At 42.2% G+C, this 23,086-nt stretch overlaps 2 protein-coding genes across 2 annotated transcripts; both read right to left on the bottom strand.

Moving 5' to 3' along the window:
* Nucleotides 1–3,125: 3,125 nt before the first annotated feature.
* Nucleotides 3,126–3,974, bottom strand: LOC147419174 (uncharacterized). Its single transcript, XM_086506025.1, has 5 exons — nt 3,898–3,974; nt 3,779–3,791; nt 3,649–3,663; nt 3,262–3,305; nt 3,126–3,177 (listed from the first exon to the last, which is right to left on the bottom strand). Exons 1-5 carry the CDS (start codon nt 3,972–3,974, stop codon nt 3,126–3,128), a joined length of 201 nt encoding a protein of 66 aa, XP_086362151.1.
* Nucleotides 3,975–3,976: 2 nt separating this feature from the next.
* Nucleotides 3,977–4,740, bottom strand: LOC147419173 (uncharacterized; the record flags this gene model as incomplete). Its single annotated transcript, XM_086505783.1, has 3 exons — nt 3,977–4,080; nt 4,159–4,236; nt 4,315–4,740. Coding segments are annotated over 3 exons (555 nt in total), but the record flags the coding sequence as incomplete, so codon positions are not given.
* Between the last annotated feature and the right edge of the window lie 18,346 nt (nt 4,741–23,086).

The following is a 23,086-nucleotide window of genomic DNA, read 5'->3' as shown; positions in this document are numbered from 1 at the left end:
ACTCATATGGTAAATTTACCACACTTTCATAATCAAACATTATTTGGTGTACAATATGTGTAAGATATGATCAAACACATTTACCGTTCTTTCTGTTTATGACAAATTGAAATTTAGACTCAACAATAGCCAAAGAGGAGCGCAAGTTTCTCAAGCGAGTGGGCGGCCAATTTCAAGCTGCAAAAAATACTTAAAGGTTACAAGAAGCATGTTCTTTTGTTCCCCATCAGGTACAATCCATATTAGCTAAACAAGAGCTCAACTCAGATTGTATAGAATCTTTTAGACTCTTTAAGTCCTTTTTGAGCGCAGGTTGGCCTCAACAAGTTGGACACATTACTCTGACCTTACAGCATAGTCAACCTCAAGTATGGTATCCGACATATAGAATGTCTTGGGGATCTAAATCATACTATATTCCAAAGTCTGATAACCGTATGCATCCCCCATATGGTTTCCATAAGGAAAACTGTAGTGATTGTCTCATCTAAGGGCTATGAAGTGCCTGAGAAACTAGGAAAATGCAGCGAGTCTGTTATTTGCCTTTGGTTGCATAACAACAGAAACTTCATCTTGAGATGGACAGTTGTATGTTCAGCCAGATATAGGAGCTGCATGCAGTCAAGGGTGGGGCGAATCATTGGCCCAAAACAGCAGTATTTGCAACTCAAAGATTCATTAAAAGGTGTACACTATAAACCAGTATTAGGCTCTTGGGAGGTGCGCCTCCTTTTCAGAGTAAGAAAACCATCCTAAAAAAATTTCAAGTTCAGCCATCTGAATTTTGAAGCTAATTGATTAATTTTATACACCCTAACAAGTTCAAAATGAAGCACAACTGCGCACCACAATACATCGTTGCAAAACTAACAGGTGAAAGGCATTTCTCTAGGAACACAAACATTCAAGAAGACTAATGTATTTAAGGTATCTTTGGTTTAAGGAGATTACAAAGCATGTACATGTACGGAGTAAACTGAGGCCAAAAGCAGTCACCTGCAGATATGAGACTGTTACTGAACCTTGCTCAGAATATGTATCTGCAAGAATATCCTCCATGGCTCGAACCATGATTCCACGGTCGGCATCATCTTCCTCCCCAAGCTTGCCAAGGGTGAAAGAAAGTTTTACCTGTTGCCTATTTGACCATATGCCAGGACAGTGCCATTATACCCCTCTAGCACACTCTGCAAGCAAAAAGAAGAGGGATGCCAAGTATATACAATCAGATAGAGTTTTAAACATAACATACAAAATATCTTGCAAAACAGGCCACTATCACAAGCCAAACCAACATCTAAGCAAATATCTTTAGACACGAAGAACAAGCACCCAAAGACTCTATTTCCCTGTCTATAACACTATCTATTGAACAAAATGGGTTGAAAATGGCAGGGGGCAATGAAGGACCTCAACCACAGGCTTTGTCACTACTTCATAGACTCGTTTTTGAGAAGCAGTTTCATTCAGAGTCTCATCAACTGGAACGTCTCACAGTCCCAATTATTCTTCCTCAGCTTCAGTCGCTTCAGCTGTGACTAGTGCAAAAGACAGATCGATTAAGACAAGGCATTGGCACAATATAGAACTTGTCTTGAGCTAATGCCGGTAAAGTTTCCCATGAAGCAACAAGGTAGGGAATGAGAAGAAGACCTCTGGCATCAACTCCACATAATCAGTAAAATCAGCATCATTTTTTAGCTCCTCAGAGTTCCTGGGCCTAAGTCGCACAACAACTCTTACTCTTCCTGACACTGAACGTAGACTTGCATGAGTTTAAGATTTAAGAGATGGAAAGGAGGCCCCGAAAGGACATGAAAAAGATATCTTTGAAGAGGAATGTACTACATAAAAATGAAAATTGAACCTAATCAAATCTTATTACTGTACTTTCCTTCTTTCTTTTGACTCAATGAGAATGCAAGTTCTGTCATGCAAAATGCACAGTTCGATGATAAAGTAACAACCTCCATTGTCAACTTTTCCATTCCGACTTGCTCGCCTGCCTAGCGAAGGCGCCGTAGGTATGGCCTTAGGGCGGGGAGTCGTTGGAGATGAGCTGGAGTTCAAAGAAGGAGGCCTTTCTAGTCGCACCATTCCTGTTCGTGGAAATCCTCCTGAAAAGTTACCACTGGAAGAAAATGCCATTTACATCTTCGACAGTGCAAAAATACTTCCACATCCCCACTAAACAAAAGAAACCTTACTGTGAGAGTGTGCAGAAACTCTCTCTCCCTCCCTCTCTCTCTCTCTCTCTCTCTCTCTCTCTCTCTCTCTCTCTCTCTCTCTCTCTCTCTCTCTCTCTCTCTCTCTCTCTCTCTCTCTCTCTCTCTAACTCACCAATTAGCACCGAAGGCTCATGCTAAATCACATCATTGATGGAGACTCGAGAGCTAATTTACAAGAATAGATTAGTTGAAATAATGGAAAATACTCCAGTCTGGAGAGCGGATGTAAAATCTTGTACTTTCTGTTGTAGCCACTACCAACCACCCCGTCAGACCAATCACCCACCTTCCCCTGCATTCGTGTCACTGAAGCACAGAATGTATAATCCTTACCTTCTTTCTATTGCAACTGCTATCAACATTGATTCAACAAGCCAAGAAGACCGAATCACAAGGAATCCACCTCATCTGTTCATTGAGGTAGGCTGACGACAATTTTTCTAGAGGGGATAACACAGGAATAAAAAGCAAAGAAAAAAGAAATGTACAAATAAGAGAAAGGGACGAATGAGGTTGCTACCCTTAAATACCAATGACCTAGTATTGACAAATGTACAAATAAGAGAAAGGGACGAATGAGGTTGCTACCCTCAAATACCAATGACCTAGTATTGACAACTGTGTTGCAGAGGGTAATATACTGATACACAGCAACACTGAAGCTAGCTTTGTGCAAACAGCTGATGAGTACCTTGTGTGTCATGCCTCAAAATGCAATAGAAAACTTGTCTTCAATCCAAACTTTTACCGAGTGAGAAACAAGTCATCCGACCATTTCCAGTAACAACACGTAACATACCTCATAGAGAAAGACCTTATCGATGCAAAAGCCCCTCCAAGCCTACAATATGTATTGCAGTTGTATCCCCAATACCATCTGAACCTTGCTTGACCTCGTCAGAGCAATCGCCTTGCATTCAGTGTACCAGATGTTTTATCAAGCAGGAACCTGAAAAGTAAACAGATTGATCAAGCACCGAGCACATCTATTTGTTGAGCATAATGTTGTTGAGCATAATGTTCAATCACTTACAATAGTTGTCCAAACTCGCTTTCCATTACTCCGTAGCAATCTCTCTGAAAAGCATCACAAGGCTTGCCAATTGTAAAACATAAAACCACATATGGCCCATAAGTAAAGCTTCCTCCATACATGAAGAAAGGAAGAATCACAGAGAACTCGATGGGATAGCAAAAGCCTAAAACTCATTATAAGTCCTTGATCTCTACATGTAGGCTCTTGCAAACTAGCTATGAGCTACAGATTTATTTCATGGATTATGAATCTTCATTTTTTGAACTATGTAAAACCAAGAAGGCCACAAATTTGATAAAATGCGTTGGCTTTGAAGCCAGTATGATTATAACCATCATATATAATTCAGTTTCACATCATGAACAAAATTTATCAGAGCAGTACCCATTCTAGGTGTCTCTGATTTTGTCTTCAACTTTACAAGAGAATGCTCCAATTTCTCAATATACCTAGTGGCACCCTGGTTGTGTGTGCCACTAAAAGGAAGGCATAGGTAGCCTAGCCTTCAGCTTACTGACTCTAGCTGCCTGTCATGCAAGAATAGCAGAATCAACATGGCTAGACATGCTGACAGCTCTACAGATCACTGGGATGAGTACATGAAGAAGAGGACAAATGCAACCACAACTTTACATGAGGGTGCATCCATCCATAAGGTAGAACATTACAAAGAGTGCGACCCCAAAAGTCATGCTTGAGACACCATACATTCCTCCAATATAAAACCTCTTCTTTGTGCTGAAAACACTTATTGAATTTCAAAAGCTATTCTGAGTCCGACTCTGCACTGTCCATAGCCTTGAGACCTCGAGGTTTCTGCAAAGAAGAAACATATAACTAAAGCAAGAAGTAGGAAAATAGAGCAATTGCTTCTCAAGACTTGTAAAGACATACCTTCTTTGTGCTTTTCTTCTCTCTCACATCGTAGCGACCACGGGAGATATCACTTAGCCAATTTCTTGGAGTGCAAAACTGCAAGGAGATATAATTACAGTTAAGACACACTCTCAACAGTGTTGATGAGATATTCTAACTGGCAAGATGCCTTACCAAGAGAGCCTTCTCCACCACTTTGAGCCGTTTCTTAGGCCGCTGTGGAAGTTTTGAGCCTTTAAAAAGAAAAAAATCCTCCTCCTTCTCTTTCCGGGAAAGGCTAACGGATATCCGAGGCCATTCAGCCTTAGTCTTGTTGCAATCTAGACCATTGCTCTCACACATAACACCAGTCCCATTAGTGGTGTGGTACATAACAGTGACATGCTCGACACAATTGCCAAGACCATTGTTTGTCGTAGCTAGATCCGATCCCTCGATTCTCTGTTGTTGCCTGCCATTGCCATAATCAGCACACCTCTTCTGGAGAGAGGATGCCCTCTCCTTAGCATCCAGAATTGGCCTTGTAGAGTCAAACCCACTGGTCTGATCAGATCCATTTACTGGCTTATTGATCAAACCGTTTTCGCGCACAAGATCCACACAAGATCAAACCGTTTCAGCACATCCTTGGTGCTCTTGATGTTAAGCTTTTGGTTGATTTCAAACTCAACTGGGAGTCCATAGCAGTCCCAGCCAAACCGGCGAGTCACATGGCAGCCATTTGCTGTTTGAAACCATGTAACAATATCCTTTATTGTCCCAGCTAGAATGTGTCCATAATGTGGGAGACCTATTGCAAAGGGCGGTCCATCATAAAAGATGTACTCGGGCTTGCCCTCAGACAGCTCCAACTATCTTTTGAATGCATCCAACTTCTTCCAAAGGGCTAGGACCTTCTCCTCCTGTAGCGGAAAGTTGAAGTCCTTGCCCTCACACACGTCCTCCATCGCGATGCTGCTACTCGCAGCACAAATTTTATTGTGTGTGTGTGTGTATGCGTGCGCGTGCATGCGTGTGTGTGTGTGTGTGAGAGAGAGAGAGAGAGGCTCAAAGAGAGAAACTGTGCTTGCGCGGGAGTAGGGGTCCAGCGATGGAGAAACACTGACAATGCGTCAGTCTACGTAGGGCAAGGAGAGGAGAACTAATCAAAATGGCCCAATATTTTCTATCAATTTCGACCTTTGATATTCTATCGCTGGGTGCGACCTGAATCCCTCTCTTCCCCCCACTGCCCCTACTCACACTGTGTGCGACTCGGCTCTAAAACCCTTTCCCAAGGTTTCTCCATTTGTGGGAGGGGTGCAAGTTATCCTTGTTTCTCGAACCATCTCGCCCAATCAAAATGGCCCAACATTTTCTATCAATTTCGACCTTTGATATTCTACCGCTGGGTGCGACCTGAATCCCTCTCTTCCCCCCACTGCCCCTACTCACACTGTGTGCGACTCGGCTCTAAAACCCTTTCCCAAGGTTCTCCATTTGTGGGAGGGGTGCAGGGCGAGATGGTTCGAGAAACAAGGAGAAGCGAGAGTCTGCAGAAATATAGCGTATCCCCTCCCTTTCTCATAGCTCTAATAGAATTGTAGCAAGGCTTCTACAACCGAGGCAGAGAAAGCGGCTTTACTAAGCTTGGGTAATTGCTTCATCCCACTCCCCCCATTCGCACAGGGTGCGACTCAGCTCTTACTTTCAGTGTCGCCCATGCCAAAAAGGGTACTACTCAAAGTTACATCTACTAGCTCTCGCTCGCTCTTACCACCGATACATGTGTATGTGTGTGTGACGGTTGTGACAATTGCCGACATGCGTCTTTGCAGATAACTTTTTGGGTATTTGCCATGTTGTCGATATGCAAGCGAAAGTGGTTGCATCTCCGGGGAATAGGGGAAACCCCATGCTTGCCACCCTTGCCTCCATTCCGTGGACCTCCCCAAGTTGTGCATATCCCCGCAATAGGTGCATTTCAAGAGATGACATCCCCGATAGGAAGCTCCTCAAACACGTTCTGTGCTTTATGAAGTGCATCACGTTTGGCATACATGACGACCAAGGCACCCACAAAGAGACAAACAATCTCCCTAACCTTGTTGGACATATCCTCCAATCAATGCACTCCATGAGACAACATTGCATCTGGAGACACACCCTCAACTTGCATCCGCTGATTGGCAAAGATTGGGAAACTTATTATAGATTACAATGATGGTTGTAAAGCTGGTATCGTGGGTGCAGGAGAAGCTCTTGATCATGCCATTGGTGTTGCTACTGAGTTTGCATAGAAGAAGAAGAAGAGAAGAGTGACTTGGACGATGTGTAAGAAGAAAACAATAAATAAAATGAGGGTGCAGATGTGGAGACACGGGCTATGCAGACGGTGGTATTGATGATGATGATGTTGAAGAGGCTAATGAGGATTTGAATGTCCAAGATATTGATGCCTACTGACTACATAGAAGAAGATTAGTCAAGTTTATGGTAGCATTAACCCCAACAAATCTAGAAGCTTGTTGAACTAGTCTTTAAGATGTTAGCTAAGGGAAAGGACAGGGAGGTACCATATTTTCTCATTGATATAGCTATCTTAGTTTGCTAGTGGAGTGAATTAACTCTTTGAAATACCAAGAACACCCTCATGTGAAAGATTCTTTAATTGTCTTGTTAGGGTATGTGTCTAATGGCATAACCACTTAATATCCCCCCCCCCCCCACGGGGTAGGCCCCCCCCTCCCTTATGCATACGGTACGAGCATGAAATAATGGGGGGCTACCCCTATTGTATACGCTTATGTCTGACCTCTAAAAACCCCCCTCTTGTACACTCACGTGTTACCATACGAAAATCCATAGTGAATCCCCCGGGAGCTGTGGTTCCTATGGAGTTTGTGATCCCAAGTCTGAGAATGGCTGTGAAGTATGGTTTAGACTTCAACCATAATCTTAAAAAACGGCTAGATGAACTGATGCAAATAGATGAACTCAGGCAACGGGCTATGTTGGAACAAGAAATTGTTCAACAACGAAGGAAGCACTGGCATGATCGCCGAATTAAAGTTTGAGAATTCCATAAAGGAGACTTAGTGCTTCTATATCAGTCTAGACTAGGTCCAAAGAAGCCAAACCTGAAGATTTCCTGGGCAGGACTATTTGAGGTAGATTGGGTCTTCTCCAATGGCATAGTCAGACTGAAGGATTTATCTGGATTATTGTTGCCATGAGTATATAATGGGGCAAAGATCAAGCTTTATTATTCAGAGGCAAGAGAAACTGGGTAAGAACAAGGTACTAAGGAACTGGAACTTTTGATCAAGAGATACCAGAATCATACACTTTTGGACTTTTTCATGTGAAACCAGTTCCATTTCAGAACCAGTACCAAAAGAACCAGATCAGGCTGACCTTAGAATCAATACCAGTATGGTCGAGCCAAACTGGAAATCAGTCCAGTATCAGTGGGGACACATTTTCCAATTTTTAAGCGCCCAACGGTCAGATGGCACACCAGTAGTAATTATTTCAAGGATGGGTCGCAGTCTTGTCCAATGCATGTCTGCCACAACAGCAGCGATGCACACAAGTCTAAGAATGGCGAGTGGTGGAGCTTTTATGGCGCGAACACGTATAACACTCAGGAGAGTTAGCATTTTTTCTCATAAATCCCCTGCGCGACACTTTCCTCCTGTTAACCATTCGCCATCGCCAAGCTCCGAGGTTTCTTCGCTACAGCCGCAAACCTTGACCTCTGAAGAGACAGTTGACTGTCAGCTAGCCTTGCCACCGACACCAGGAAACGGCTTTGACACGACAAGTAAGTCTTCTTCTCCTTCGTCTGTTTCATCGTCATCGTCTTCATAGTGTATGGGTAGAAGGAAACGTTCAGAGAAGATGTAGGAGTCTCTTGAGGAAACCCAGGCCATAGTTGCTGCTGCAAAGGCAAGCCTTCCCATTATACCGCACAGTAAAATCCAGCGTTATGTATTCACTGACCAAGCAATGACTCTGCTACAACTCTGGGATCTTCAAGTTGTGTTGCAAGCTACAAGAATTGCTTTTGACGCAGACATCATCAAGCAAGTTCTTGATTCTTTCGACGCTGAAGATGGCAGTGCCATGATAAATGGTAGGAACGTGTCGGTGACATCAGAAACCATAGCTTTTGCATTCAGAATGCCCAACGAGCCCAAACCATCTGTGGCAACTGCACAGCAGATAAGTATAGCTCTGAAGGAGGATGAAGCGGCTAAACGTAAGCGCAAGGCAAGTGGTCAAGGAGTTCCAGTAGCAGGACTGGAAGCTTCCACGGCTTACAGGTTTGTAGCCGAAGCAGTAAGCCTTAAAAACAACCCAACGTATGTATCCGAAAAACTTTTTGCTATGCTGTTGGCCAAGATATTGGATCCACAGGTTCCTATTAACCTTTGTCAAATTCTCTCGCACAATGTACTCCAGCAAACTGCCAAGCTAAAATCTCAAAATGTTTTCAAAGCTTGGTATGTTTGGCAATTCCTTTATTGGGCTACTGCTGCAGATGTTAATGAGCAGGTAAAGAAGGCTTGGAGTGAGAAGCCAATTTCTGAGCCGAAGAACATTGAGTTGTCCTCAGACGACGAAGAAACGGACAGTCAAACTATTTCAACAGACCTGGAAAGGAAAGCAACTGCAGAACAGGCTGGCAGTTCAAAGAAGCCAAAGACTACACTGACATAGAGTAGTGAGTTTTTGAAGCAGATAGAAAGCCAGGTCAAGACAGTAAATACTAAGAAAGCTGTAGTGAGCAAGACAGAGCAGCAATCTGCTCAGAAGACGGTGCCTAACGAGTCAGTAGCACAAAGTGCAGTTGCTACTGGTTCTGGAAAAGATCAGGCCAAGCCAGCCACTTCTGAGAAGATAGCAGACCAGTTAGGGGACAAAAGCAAGAGCCAAATGGACAAGGGGAAAGGTCCAGCTTCCTCGACTCTTCCAGGTGGAGTTCCTACTCCAAATACTGGAAACATTCTGCAACTGGTAAAACTGGACAAGTTGCAGCAAATGCAGACTAAACAATTGAAAGGGCATCTTCTGCTACGCAAAGTTGATTATGCAACTTTACCCTACATAGCTCCAGTGAAAATATATGAGCCTGCTAATTCTGATCCAACCACAGTCAAAGACAGATGTTCAGTCCTCATACAGTCTTCTTGGAATACCATTGTCAGTTGTATGGGACAACTGATGGAGGCTGCTGGATCAGAAGATGAAGTCAAAAAGCTTAAAGCTGACTTGACGAAGGCACAAGATCATATTGAAAAGCTCCAGAAAGCCCGGGAGGAGCAGAACATACAACACAGGGTATTGGAAGCTCATTCAGAAAGGACTAATGAGTTGTTAAACAAAAAGTTAGCTAAGGCTGAATCTGAAATAATGATCATCAAGAATCAACGAAATGAAGCACTAAGAGCTGCAGAGCGGGCTGAAACAATGCTCAGGATGAAGCGGGCAGAATTCAAAAACCTGTTAATGCACCATACAGCTCTGAAGGCCTCTCTGACTGAAAGATACATCTATAGCAGCTTGGCTGAAATTCTAAATCCATCGGGCAATGCTATTTTTAATTTAGAGAATTTGAAGTCCTTGATGGAAATTATGCAGAGTGATTTGCAGGGCAAGGTGATTGAGTATAATACTGCTCTGATGAATCAAGCTATATTAGATTATATTGAGCAGTAGACTTCTCCGGATGAGGAAGAAGAAGACTAGGAAGATGAAGTTGATCAGGAGGAGGATGATCAAGAAGCAGGGCATACAAATGATGATGATGATGCCCCACCACCATCTCCACCCCCAGGACCTGGTACTGGTGGTACAGGGCCAACTGAAGAAGGCCAGTCACAGCCAGACCAGCCAGGCCAGAATGAGGGCCAGCAGGAAGGACAGAATGAAGGGCATCAGTCGGGTAAACAACAGACTGAAGAGCAGCAGCCCAGTCACCCTGGGAATCAGCCAACTGATCAGTCCCAACTCAGCAGAGATGCTAAAGGGAAAATGAAAGTGCAGGATGAGGGACCAGTTGTTGATCATCAACATTCACTGCAGCTCATTACCTTGAATAGGCAATTGAGACATCAACATGCCTCCATAACCAGACGGTATCTGGAGGATGATGATCTCTTGTCTGACTTGGAAAGATTTCAAAGGCTATATGTTGGAGCCAGGGAAATGGTGGAACATTGGAAATCGGCAGCTTTCCATGATAAAGAAGCTTGCCATTTATCTGCACATCTTAGTACAGTCCAGCTGCTGGAACGAGTTCCTGAATGGATACTCAATGCTGATGAGAGAGTGGCAAAACCGCACTTGCAAAGGCAGTCTACTGCAGATTGTCGCTCCCTTGCCCTGGAACTAGAACTTCTGCTGGGTAACAAACCAACTTACCGATGTATGAAGGATGTTAGGGTACAACTCAAGGAAGTTTTGGTGCAAATGCAAACTGCCAGAGGTGTTTTGGATCAAGAGTCAAAGCCATTCTTGAGGACCAGACAACCACTAGCAAAGGACCTCATACTAGAATGTCAGTCGGAGCACAGGCAACTGCTCTCCGAATATTGTTCTAGCTAGTGAGAATCACCAGAAAGATGATGCAACAAGAGAACCAGGCTGTTCTCAATTTCTTAGAATTTGTGCCTGATTCTCCAGTTCTCTTGTATGCTTCCAGCAAGAGAAATAGAGCTGCCAAGATTCTTTCAAGCACTGTATCCTCAACATCCAGAACTAGCCGATCGCCTTACATACTTCAAAATCACTGATGAGCTTCAGGATTGGTATGAGCGATCGACTGTGGAATGGAAGACTTGGCAAACGATGTTCAGTGATGCTCTCCAAATCAATGATATTCAGGCACTGAAAGAGGAGATGCATAGGATCCAGCTGTGTATGGGCCAGTGGAAGATTCAAGTTAGAGGATTGACCAGGATTACTAATCAGTTGCTACAACTTACAGTCGAATCTTCTAAATTGCCTGAAAAAGACATTGCAGCAAAGCCGGGTCTGGCACCACAGTACAGGGAGATGGCTGAGATTCTTTTTGAAGCTTGAGTCAAAACTAATCAGCCTCTTCCAGAAGGATGGATCCATACTGCTTCGCATTGTCATAAGCTGTCCAGAACCACTGGCCAGAACCAGACTTAGCAAGGGCAGGCGTACACTCTAAGATCTTGACACCAAAACCTATCATTCCCTCACGCCTTATGAAGTAGAGATGACCATCGACCGGCGGGATCAGCTTGAGCATGAGGCCATTTACCGACTGATTCAGAAGGAGAATGCTGGTACTGGGACTTCTCAGGCACCCTCCAGGTCAAAGGGCAAACGGAAGACGGTCCAATGGAAGGATACTGGGTAGTTCCATCTCAGAATTCAGTGGCGACTTTTCTCCTCAGCAGGCAGGTGGAGATGAGAGCTCTACCTTGGCCTGATGAGAGCGCCACCTTGACCTGGTGAGAGCTCCACCTTGGCCTTTTCAGCTGCCTCTCTCAATCCTTGACCTTTTCAGCTGCCTACTCACAATCTTTGTATGGCCATTCTGTCAGTGGTCAAGCCGGATTCCCAACATCAGAACCAGACGGTGGATTTTTCAGTCTCACATCAGAATCAGATAGGGGAATTTTTCAAAAATTTTGGAATCTTGCCAAAATTCAAGAAAGAAGGGAAGGATGTAGACGGCTGGATAGTTCACTGTGTGGGAATGTCTTCTTAAGAGATGGGCAGCTAATTACTTAGTAGTTACTATGGTAATTACTACAGTAAACCCGAAGTGTATAAATAGGGTCCATTACATTGTAATCGGGTTGGCAATTATTATCATTTGGGTTAGCGCCTTGGCTGTACTTGTACTTGAGAATCATTGGCAGTATTGTCGGCTGTACTTTCTCTTTGTAAATCATATTCACTGTAACCTTGATCTATAATTACAATCATGGCATATTCCAGTTATACTTACTTCTCGTCCAGTCTTCTGAATCTGAATGTGAATCTGAACCTTATTTCCAGTACATAAGTCTGATTCTTATTTCAGTATCCACATCCCAGTCTAGTTTCTGATTCCTGTCCAGTCTACTGTCTGAAATCTCCCTACACTAGAAGCTGAAATCTTCCAACACTGGAATTAGCTGTCTCAAGAGATAAGCTCCAATTCCAACAGAGTATGGATGGATGGTTGGTTGCTATCAACACTCAACAATACTAAAAAGAACCTAAAATTTTGTGTAGATTCACCGGCAAGGTGCCCCTTTCAAGTCATCCTCATACAGTCACGACCCTACACGGTAGATGGTCAAGATTTAACTTGTGTTTTTTGTTGCCTCTCTCGATGAGAGCGTCATACAGACAGATTGTGGAATGCTTATAGGATAAGCTGCAATTCAGGCATAAGATGTCTAAGAGCACACATTCTGGGCACACACTCTACAAATTTAAGGAAAGTTCCTCAGCCCAGCATGCTCTTCTTTTCTCTCTTTTTCTTATTTCTTTCAACAATAACGAAACTCTTCTAAAAAGCTTTTGTTACATATTCTACTCGTGAGTCAGCTTGAGCCCAGGTGCTCTAACTCACAGCTAGCATGTGGCTAAGATGCTACTCAAATTAGTCTTCATCGGTTAGTCGATTGAACACTTTTGCATAAGGACTATGAGCCAAATAGGCTAAGAGCCGATGTCTGGACAAGGGTAAGACCCAACTATTGGCATTCTTTCGGTGATTGTTTTCAAGATATACCCAAGGAAGTACACATCGACGTTAATAGACAAGCAAGAGTCTTGTCATTACGGATGTTTAGGGTGTCATTTTTGCACTACATGTTTTCAGTGCGACACTCAAGTTGAGTTTTTGATAATCTTCAACTCACATCAGGTGATCTCTACAAGAAAGTCTAGATGCAGCAATCAGTTGCGACAACATGGCTGTCCATAAGAGCTCGGCATTTCAATTGTGTGGGTCTCCTTGTCATAATAATCAATATCTAATTCTCCTAAATGTTTTTCTCATATTAAACTGATCATTTAATGTGGGGAAGTGCCAGGGGAGAAAAAGCTAGAATATTGGTTAAGCTAGCAGACCGGCCACAGTAGGGATCCAAAGGAGGGAAAATAGGGATCCAAAGGGGGGGCCATCTGCAAAAGAGCCATGTGCAACAATGGGCTAAAAAAGACCCTAAGGTTCAGCCCATTAAGACTTCCAAAATGCTAAGGTTCCAAAATTCAAAGGTTGTGTCCAAAGGTCAACCCTAGGGGAAATTGGATGCTTTGTGTGTACCAAAAAAGTCTTTGCAATCCCTACATGGGAGGGGGCGAGCCCTTCTTCTAGGGGATGAGAGAGAAAGTCACACACACACACACAGGCTCCCTTTACACAAAGGGAATTAGGGACACATGTCAGCTCCCTAGCCCAGATGCTCACAAGGTGTGCCCAATTCCTATTGGATGTCCTTGGAGGTGGACCAATGAAATTTAAGCTAGATTAAATCTAGTTTAATTAATTTAAAAAACACTTAATAAAAGAACCAATGAGAATTAAGTCTCCTAGATGACTATTGGGCAGTCTCCCAAGGGGTCCAATGAGCCTTCAGGAGCCCAATGGCTTGCCTGATTCCTATTGGCCAGGAGGCAAAGGGGTCCAATGAGAGTTTAATTGAATTATTAATTAACCTAAAGCTCTCACAAAAGGGGAAAGGGGGACACATGTCAAAAGGCTATCACTTATGCTGCTTAATGGTCATTGGCTTGACTTGGGGAGGGCCAATGAGGCTGGAGCAAGAGCAAATAGCAAGAGGGCTCGCCCAAGAGAGAGAGGGGGGCTGATTTTTGCAAGGCATTATCACACACACACTCACACAATCTCATGTGTGAAGAAAGAGAAGACTATCTCTTCCCAAGATTTAATGGAGAGCTCATCACCTACTCCAAGATTGTGAGATAGAAGCCTACAACGACACACTCTTGGCTTGTGGATGCAAATCCAACCAAGAGCCAAGCTTCAATGCATGCTCATCTCCTCTACCAAGCTAATTACTAAGCTAAAGCTATGCTAATATGAGTGATTATGTGAGGAGATGTACATCTTTCTCGTAAGATACTCCTTCTTCCTCTCAATCTACTCTCATACCCTGCTAGCTCTCACCATCTTCGAAGGTGTGTGAGGTCTTGGGTCTGAGAACGGGGATAATTAAAGTTGTGTTTGTTAAGTGTTTTGCTTTGTGCATGAAGCTTTCATCTTCATTGCACTAGCTAGTCTTGAAGGAACACAAAGAATTGTATTGTACAATGTCTCTCTTGATGGGAGAAACCATAATACAAAGCCTTTTGGAGGGGGGACCGGCTCCATGCAAATCCGGTCCTCAACTGTTGTCAATAGCTTAATTTCTCTCTCTTTTGAAAGTATTGTCGATGCTATCTAACTAGGTGTTATGCTTTTTGTTGCTCTCTCCACCCAAGCACTCTTGTAATTCTCATTAGGAATCTATTCTAATGAAATGCCCACTATGTTCATGCTAATTTCCGCTACACATAAGTTTTTAGACCATTAAATGTTACACTCCTGCTCTTTCTATAGCTCTATGGAGTGTCTATGGACATACTGTTTTGGGATAAGATCCGGCGGGGGATTGCTACATCACCCCATAAGCATTAAGGATCATAGTTTGATCTGCATTGAGGATCACAGTTGATCTCTCCCACTTATACTTTCAAGGAAAGAATTCTGCAATCTACCAAACGCGGTAGCGGATGGAAACACTTTTCAAGTTGATTCCAATCATTCTGTACACGGTTGACTATGTTGGTTACCGTTACCTACTAGTGGAGCAGTTTCTACAAAGAGTCTTACCAAGGGGTTTGACTACATAGATTCTAATCCAAGGGCTTGGATTGCAAACGCAACACCCAGGGTTCCTAGTGCAATGCTGTTTGTTTTTTCAGGTAGGGGACGTGCTCCTCTCCATTTGAATACAGGTAAGTGTACATTACATTTAAATCTCCAGGTACGCATCTATTGATTTGGTGTTATTCCATTTTTAGTATGCTTTGCTTGGTTTTTCAAGACATATAAGTACGCTTGAATGTTACTGAGCCATGCCAAGGGCATGTCGGCAATTTGGCACATGTTGTCACATGGGATACAACATGGTCTCGAAACTCAAGGAGTTCGGTTTAGCCAGTGTGGAGCAAGGCTAATGAGGGTCCCTCTCACTCCGGTTGTAGAGTGTTTGCAGTTACCTCCACACACAAGTACATCTTGTACTTGAAGGATGTTCTTTTTTACATATCCTTACATGAGACATATTCCACATGTGGAGAATATGAGTCTTTGGACTAACACTGGCGCCATTATTTCAATTATGTGTCACGAAAAAGTCCCTAGGTGCTGGTCACATCTGTTTTCTAGACCGTTTTTAGCACTACGTATCATGAGCAATTTCATAGCCAGAAATTGTCGGATACTTAGAATGACTTGGTAAGGTACAAGTATTGCTAAACAACATTACAGATGGTTGTTTATACATATAGCAAGGCTATAAGTTGTTAATGAAAAAGTTTCATTGTCTGTAAGTGATCAATGTTTCACCTTCTATTGTGATTCAGAAGTTTCGGCAAGGCTTGCAAAAGATTGCAACTGAAAGTATTTAGTTTCTTTGCATAACTATTTACATTCCTTTTAATGCGCGCTAGGCGCATCACATTTGCCACAAGTATTGGCAAGGATCATTATGGATATACAGGTTCGGGTTAGTTTTTGCTAAATGCATGCACACTAGGTGTTATGGGCCCTAGTGTTTAGCAAAGGCTGATTTGGAACGGCATGCATATTCCTCAGGTTGTTGCTTACAAAGCATTTTGCACTCTATGTACACTATCTCTATGAGATTACTTTTGGGTCTACTAATCACCAATAGAGGTCATGGCTCGGTTTGGGCGTTTGTGGATTTTTTCAAGTTAACCACGATGGTTATTTTAGACATTGTTGATTCCTCACCAATGTTATACACTACTGTGATTCCCCGTTTACCAATCATCTGGGACGACTGTCTGTAAACCGTAAGGAAAACACACCTCAGTACTGTCAGTTATCCAAGGGGATAGGCAGATTACAAGGAGTAATCTTGTGCTAAAGGATCTACTAAGAGCATACGTTAGCACAACGCATTTCTGAATGGATGATTTTCTCCCTGTTCTAGAATTTGCTTCAGTATGGTTTTCGACTTTGAACACCTGTTGTGGTGGGGTTGGAGATTGTGTCAATACTTTCATACGTCAAGGACTTACCAGGTGTGCTTACAAAGAATGTTGGCAAGTAACCTTCATTAGGGATGAACATGTAGTTCTTTGTGTTCCAAACTATTCAGAATTCTAACACGGGGACACTCCCTATCTATGAACTTTTCAAGATACTCAGACGAGTAGGAAATCTGGCTCACAACTGCATGGAAAGTTACACCAAGGTTTCCTTGCATTATTCCAGTACCTTTAGAAGATCTGAAAACTGGTTATGCCTTTGGACAACTTTTAGTTGTGGTTACTCCCTTACAGTACTCAAGTGAGTTATGAATGGAGTTACCATTTAGACCCAAGTGACTCTTAGTTGTGGTTACTCCTTTACAATACTCAAGTGAGTTATAAATGGAGTTACCATTTAGACCCAAGAGGTTGCAAATGGACAACAATGTTGAAAATCAAGATGGTGCTCTTGGTTTCATTGAACCTCCTCACTGCACCAATTATCGGCCATACAAACAACTGGCTCACGTATGGGACGTCAATACAGAAAACATCAGTATCCTTAAGAAGATATTACTACTTGTGTTTTCGAGGATGAAAACTCTTCTTTGAGGGGGGAGTAATGTCAGGACAAGGGTCCTACGGGGCAAGGCCCAACTTAGGGGGTCAGGGACCTAGGCCAAGAGCTTGGACTGGACCAGTGTGGACTGGGGATCCGCTTAGGGCAAGAGCTAGGAGCTAGGCCTATATAAGGGGCGGTAGGGAGGAGGATCCTATGTTCAGTTACCCTAGGTCTTACACTCTCTTACAAAAGTATTGTTCATGCCAAGTTAACTAAACGTTGTGTTTATGTTGCTACCATCAATTAAGTTCACCCGCTATGCTCACAAAGTAAAATTTCTTCTCTAATTTCCGCTACTCTCAAAGTTAATAGGCCATTTTCATTACATATAAGCCGACAATAGATTGCAAAAGAGTTGATTAACAACAGTTCAAATAAGCATGCCACATCTAATTTCCTTATGATTAACTGTTCTTTACTTATGCAAATGAGTCCAATTTTACCAAGTTAACATGCATCAGTGTTAGAAATATTGTCACAATCCGTTTCTAAGTAGATGCATGAGCACTTACCTTCTCGTTGTTCTGATAGCCAGTCTACTATCCCAGATCAGGTGGTTGTAGTGTTCTTCATGAGGATACCTCATACGTATTGATGGTGATGTCACAAGTGTTGTAGCTGTTTATTATCGATGTATACTTCATGTGCATGTGTGCGTGCACATGCGCGTACACGCGGAGTACAACAGTATGCGATGCATCTAGTTGGGTGTGCAAAACAATGATTTTCAAGGGCTATCGAGCAAGGAAACTCCCCAAGGATAGCAAATGTCCATGCTATGAACTTAGTAGGGTTTGTAAAATAAGTGACCAGGAAGGGCTAACTAACGAGGGGAAAGATGCCTTAAGGGGGATGCTCGGATGAGGAATCTAGAAAAGTCATGAATAGCAAAGCTTCCAAAGGGGCTCACTAGCTTCGAGTGGTGGGCTAACAGGGAATCCTTGCAGGTAATCAACGCGCAGATATGCGAGGAGAGAGAGAGAGAGAGAGAGAGAGAGAGAGAGAGAGAGAGAGAGAGAGAGAGAGAGAGAGAGAGAGAGAGAGAGAGAGAGAGAGAGAGAGAGAGAGAGAGAGAGAGAGAGAGAGACGACCATATTATAATCGGCTAGGTTAGGTGAAACTAAATAGAACTACATTTTAGAAAAAATTACTGGAAAATAATTTAAATCATATGCCACCTTATGTTTCGTTGGATACCTGCTAAAATCCATTGTTTAATAAAAAGAGTTGTTGAATAATTTAAAGCTAGCCATGTACTCACATCAAAGCTTATGTAGTGCCAAAAATACTATCTCCCATGCAGTATGTCTTCAGCAATGTTCCTCCATCTCGATAGATGAGCATACCCCGGATAGGTAATGTCACGTTTGGCCAACATAGAAGCATATCATGTGCTCCATTATTGCTAGATTAGGCAGGGATCGGCCAACCATGCAACCCCTACTAAGTGGAGTTTAATCTTGGTGCTTTATGTACGTGTGTGGATTGAGTACAACCGGGTTGAGAAGTAATTCCAAAAGGAGAGTGAGTAGTAACATTATGCTAAAGGTTGCTGAAAAAAGGGCCGACAACATGTACATGACTTGAGAACATGAGAAATCAACCTTCAGATGGTCCCGTAAGTCAAGAGAGAGGGAAAGAAAATCGCCCACTTGAGCTTCTCGTAAGGTACAAGAGGATGCCATTTTGTGAGGGGTCCAAAAAGAGAAAATATGAGGCTATTTAATGGGTCCCCTGTGGTAAGGCATATGTGAGCGGAGAAAGGCTCACCAAAAACTTCGTTTTGACCAAAGAAAAAAGGGGGATACTTGAAGGATTTGTGATTGTGTGTGGTTATTTAATGGGTCCCCTGTGGTAAGGCATATGTGAGCGAAGAAAGGCTCACCAAAAACTTCCTTTTGACCAAAGAAAAAAGGGGGATACTTGAATGATTTGTGAGTGTGTGTGTGTGTGTGTGTGTGCGTGTGCGTGTGGCCCTATCCCATCCTTGAGGAGAGTTTACTTGGCATTCAATAAGCTTGTGTGTGTGTGTGTGTGTGTGTGTGTGAGAGAGAGAGAGAGAGAGAGAGAGAGAGAGAGAGAGTCTTATATAAAAGTTATAGTTCTTGAGAGGAAGAAAGAGAAACAAAGGGGGTGGGAGTGGGGCATAAGGTTGTTCCTCCTAGTCTCCATGCACTATTTGCCTCTGTCTCTCCTCTTCCTCATCCTCCTTCCTCTATAGTTCTACAATTCGTTCCCGCTTTGCTTTCCGACTTATAGTTGCATTCACCATGGAAAATTTACAACTTCCAACTAATCCAATCAACTGCATAAAAACAAATGAATTGAATATAGACTTCTAAAATTGTCACCCTACGAATAGTGACATTTTCCTTGTTTTGAGCAAAATAGTTAAATCCCGTTCATCTCTAGAAAAAAATGAAGGTTGTAGTGTTTAAAGCAATCCAAGATAACTTAATAACACATAAGGTGCACACTCCTTTCTTGAGCATCTTAACTGACAACACAAAAAATAACTTCATTTTGATCCACATATTTGATACATGCAAAACATCTATTGGATTGGTGCATGACATAGTCAATATCGTCTCATTTGCATTGAAGCTAAACATTGAAGTTGAACTTTATGGTGCACCAATTGATAATACCAAGAAAATAACTTTCCAAAATGCTAAAGAAACCTCCATGCAACTCCAAAAGATGATTGTCATCGAGCGTCATGGTTCTCTTTTCTTTTACCTGGGGGAAAACAATAAAAAACATAAAAGAAAATACCACTCTTGGGATACTGAACACACACATGCCTTTGTAGAATTGATTGCACAATAGCCCAATGCATAGCCTATATCAATTTCCATGAAATTTAAGTTCTCTTGCCAAGAAGGAATTCTTTTGACCATCCCTTCAATCACTGCAAAGGTTAAACGACTAAAAAAGAAGCTAGTAAATAATCAACCTATACACCCTCCTGCCGAGGTTGAGAACATCTCAACCTAAAGTAAATTTGTGACCTTGTATATGAAGGCATAAACTGATGCACCAATACACTCATGTTCTGCATGTGGACGCTTGATGTTTGCTTCACATATCATCCTTGGGAAGAACTACTAGCACTAATTCTCCAATGCATTCTCGCTTTTGTAAATCTTGCATAGACATTCACAATAGAAATGGAGTGTTATACTCTCAACTAAATGCCATTGGATTCAATGAGACCCTAGATGAAGTCAAAAAACTAAACCATGTTGAATCACGACTAGTTAGCATAAGACTACCTTTTGCTAAAATAAGGGAGCTCGCATACAATGGCCAATTGGGCTTGCGAGATAGCGTTATCAATGTCCTTGCTCACCTTGATCATGCCCAACAAGTATTGCCTCGCTTTCTCCATGAGGAATCAAGTATATTGGCAGGCACAAAGCGCAAACTAGAGGATAGCATGGCTACTTAACATGAGTTGTGCATCCATTACTTACAATGAAAGCTACCCAACAATTACTAGCAACAAGCATGTACATAAAAGAGAAAATCACACTAACCTCACAATGGTTGCACCACTTTAGTATCCTTGAGGCCCATGAAGAAAATAACTAACATCTCAATACTTAGAGAACCTTTTCTTCAAAACTGCTAAAATAATGACACAAAGAGTCTTAGGTTCCATTTGGATACGCTTGTGTAAAGGAAAGCTAGACCACAATAAACTAATGGCTTCACAAATGATGGACAACACAAACACTGAGAAAATACTATCCTCACACATTGGATACCGTGACTTTGAGGCCTTGCAAACATCTCCTGATTACAAACAAAAACTCAAAAAAAATTCTTTTGCTATGATCCGTCAATTAGGACCCCCCCCAACTTTCTTCATCACCTTATCACTTACAGAATGACAATGGAAAACACTTCTCGATGCACTACCCTAACTCAATCCGTCAACTAGACAACTTGGCCAAAGTGAAACCTTGTTCACAAGAGATTTGATCCAAAGTGACTCTATAACCACAACTCGTTTTTACCTCAATAGATTCAATGCTATCAAAAAATTTCTCACAAAAGACACATCTATACTTGGTGAGATAAAAGATTTCTTTTTTGTCACCGAGTTCCAAAGCCGTGGAAGCCAACATGACCATGGCTTGCTACAAGCAATGGACCCAAACAACTCAAACATCTTCTTTGACAACAACATTGACAAGTACCAAAATCGTCCCTCCCTACTAAAAGCTTTATGTTTAGCTGAGTTTGTCGCCTCCTACTCGAAGAAAAGAAACATTTGTAAAAAAACCAAAAAAAATAAAATCATACGCCATGTGCGACACAATGTTGTCAAATCCCCCGAAGATTATTACAGAGAACAATGCCCTCTATTCTTACCATGGATCCATGACGAACAAGAACATCTTAAACAAGGTTTCATGTGGAAACATGTTTACCAAGAGAATAAAACGACGATCATTGCTAACAAACTTAAGTACAACAAGGAAACTAAACTCCAAGATAATGTTTAACATAACTACCATTTGTCATCTTCACCTTCCACATCCTTAGCACAATCCAACTTGTCCTCCTCCAACAACGTAGACATTGTCGAAGACTTCCCTAACAGAAATAACACAAAACCCACTCCCACTATTGTTGCAATAAGAAGTATGCCACTTCCAAATGACACCTACTACACATGCATTTTAAAACTCAACACCCAACAAAGACTGCTCTTCGACGATGTCATGATCAAAAAAGAAGTGTGCGCAACAGAAGCCCTTCACCTTTTCTTAACCAGCGGAGCAGGGACTGGCAAAACATTCACCCTCCTCTTGATTGTACAAGGACTATTATGCCTATACAACCGTAAAATTGACTCTAGCAATGACTTCATAAAAGTGTTGCTAATGGCATACACAAGGAAGACAACTTTCAACATCGGAGGCACAACTATACACTCTGCACTCCATCTACCATCGATCACTACATCCAACGTATCATTGTCCACAGAAAAGCTTAACACCCTGTCTTTGCTTTACCAAGACCTCAAACTAGTTGTGTTCAACGAAGTTTCCTTAATAGGCCACACATGTGTTTGCAATGGTAGATTCCCGCCTCCAAGCCATCAAAAAAACATACGATAAGCCTTTTGGCGGTTTGGATGTTATTTTATGTGGTGATCTTTGCCAAGCCAGCCGAGTGCGAGACTCTTGGATTTTCTCTAAGGAGAACCTACTTCTTGAAGCAATTGCACCATCCTTTTGGCACCATCTCGTAAAGTGCTATGAACTCACCATCATTATGCAGCAAAAAGATACAACATATATTGATATCATCAAGAGAATAAGAACATCACAACATACTAATGTTGACATTGCCTTCTTAAACAATGCATATTTTTAACCAATCCCACAACCTAACCTTGTATCCCACTTATTCTATTCAAACAAAGACAAAGATTGACACAATCAACATGTATTTAACAACACACCCGGTGCACCTTCAATTATCCTCTCACAAGATAAGAGGCCTACAACTTGTAGCAAGACCATACAGATACCATGCGATCCTAAGTTAATTGCGGGCCTCTTATCACACCAAAGTGCAAACACACCAAAACATTAACATACCAAGCTACAAACATATTAACTCTTGTGGCCCCTCCGACATATCTATTCTACACAGAAACAATTAACATACAAACGCATGAAGTGATCTCTACCTTTGTGACACTGAATTGATAACAACAACTCTCAATCTACTCACAATACACCCTCCCACCATAATCATATTATATCTAAAGCCATCTACCCCATTCTCCTCCTTTCTTCACACACTCTCTAATGTTTTGTCGTTCTCAACAAAAAATTATCCTTCATTAATCTTAGGTGATTTCAATGTGGACGTCAACATAAGGAACCCAAGCTATGCAAAGTTACATGAACTACTATCATCGTTTATCTTCCACCAACAAACTACAGAGAACACAACAATCTATGGCTCCACCTTAGACCACATCTGCACAACCAACAACTTCCCCATCACAACCACATGGACTAACTACACATTTTGGTCTAACCATTCTACCTTATATCT

The sequence above is a fragment of the Adiantum capillus-veneris genome, chromosome 29 (assembly GCF_014529385.1).
Source record: "Adiantum capillus-veneris isolate H3 chromosome 29, ASM1452938v2, whole genome shotgun sequence".
Taxonomy (NCBI): domain Eukaryota; kingdom Viridiplantae; phylum Streptophyta; class Polypodiopsida; order Polypodiales; family Pteridaceae; genus Adiantum; species Adiantum capillus-veneris.
The sequence above is the reverse complement of the archived record's forward strand: the minus strand, read 5'-3'. Positions and strand labels throughout refer to the sequence as shown.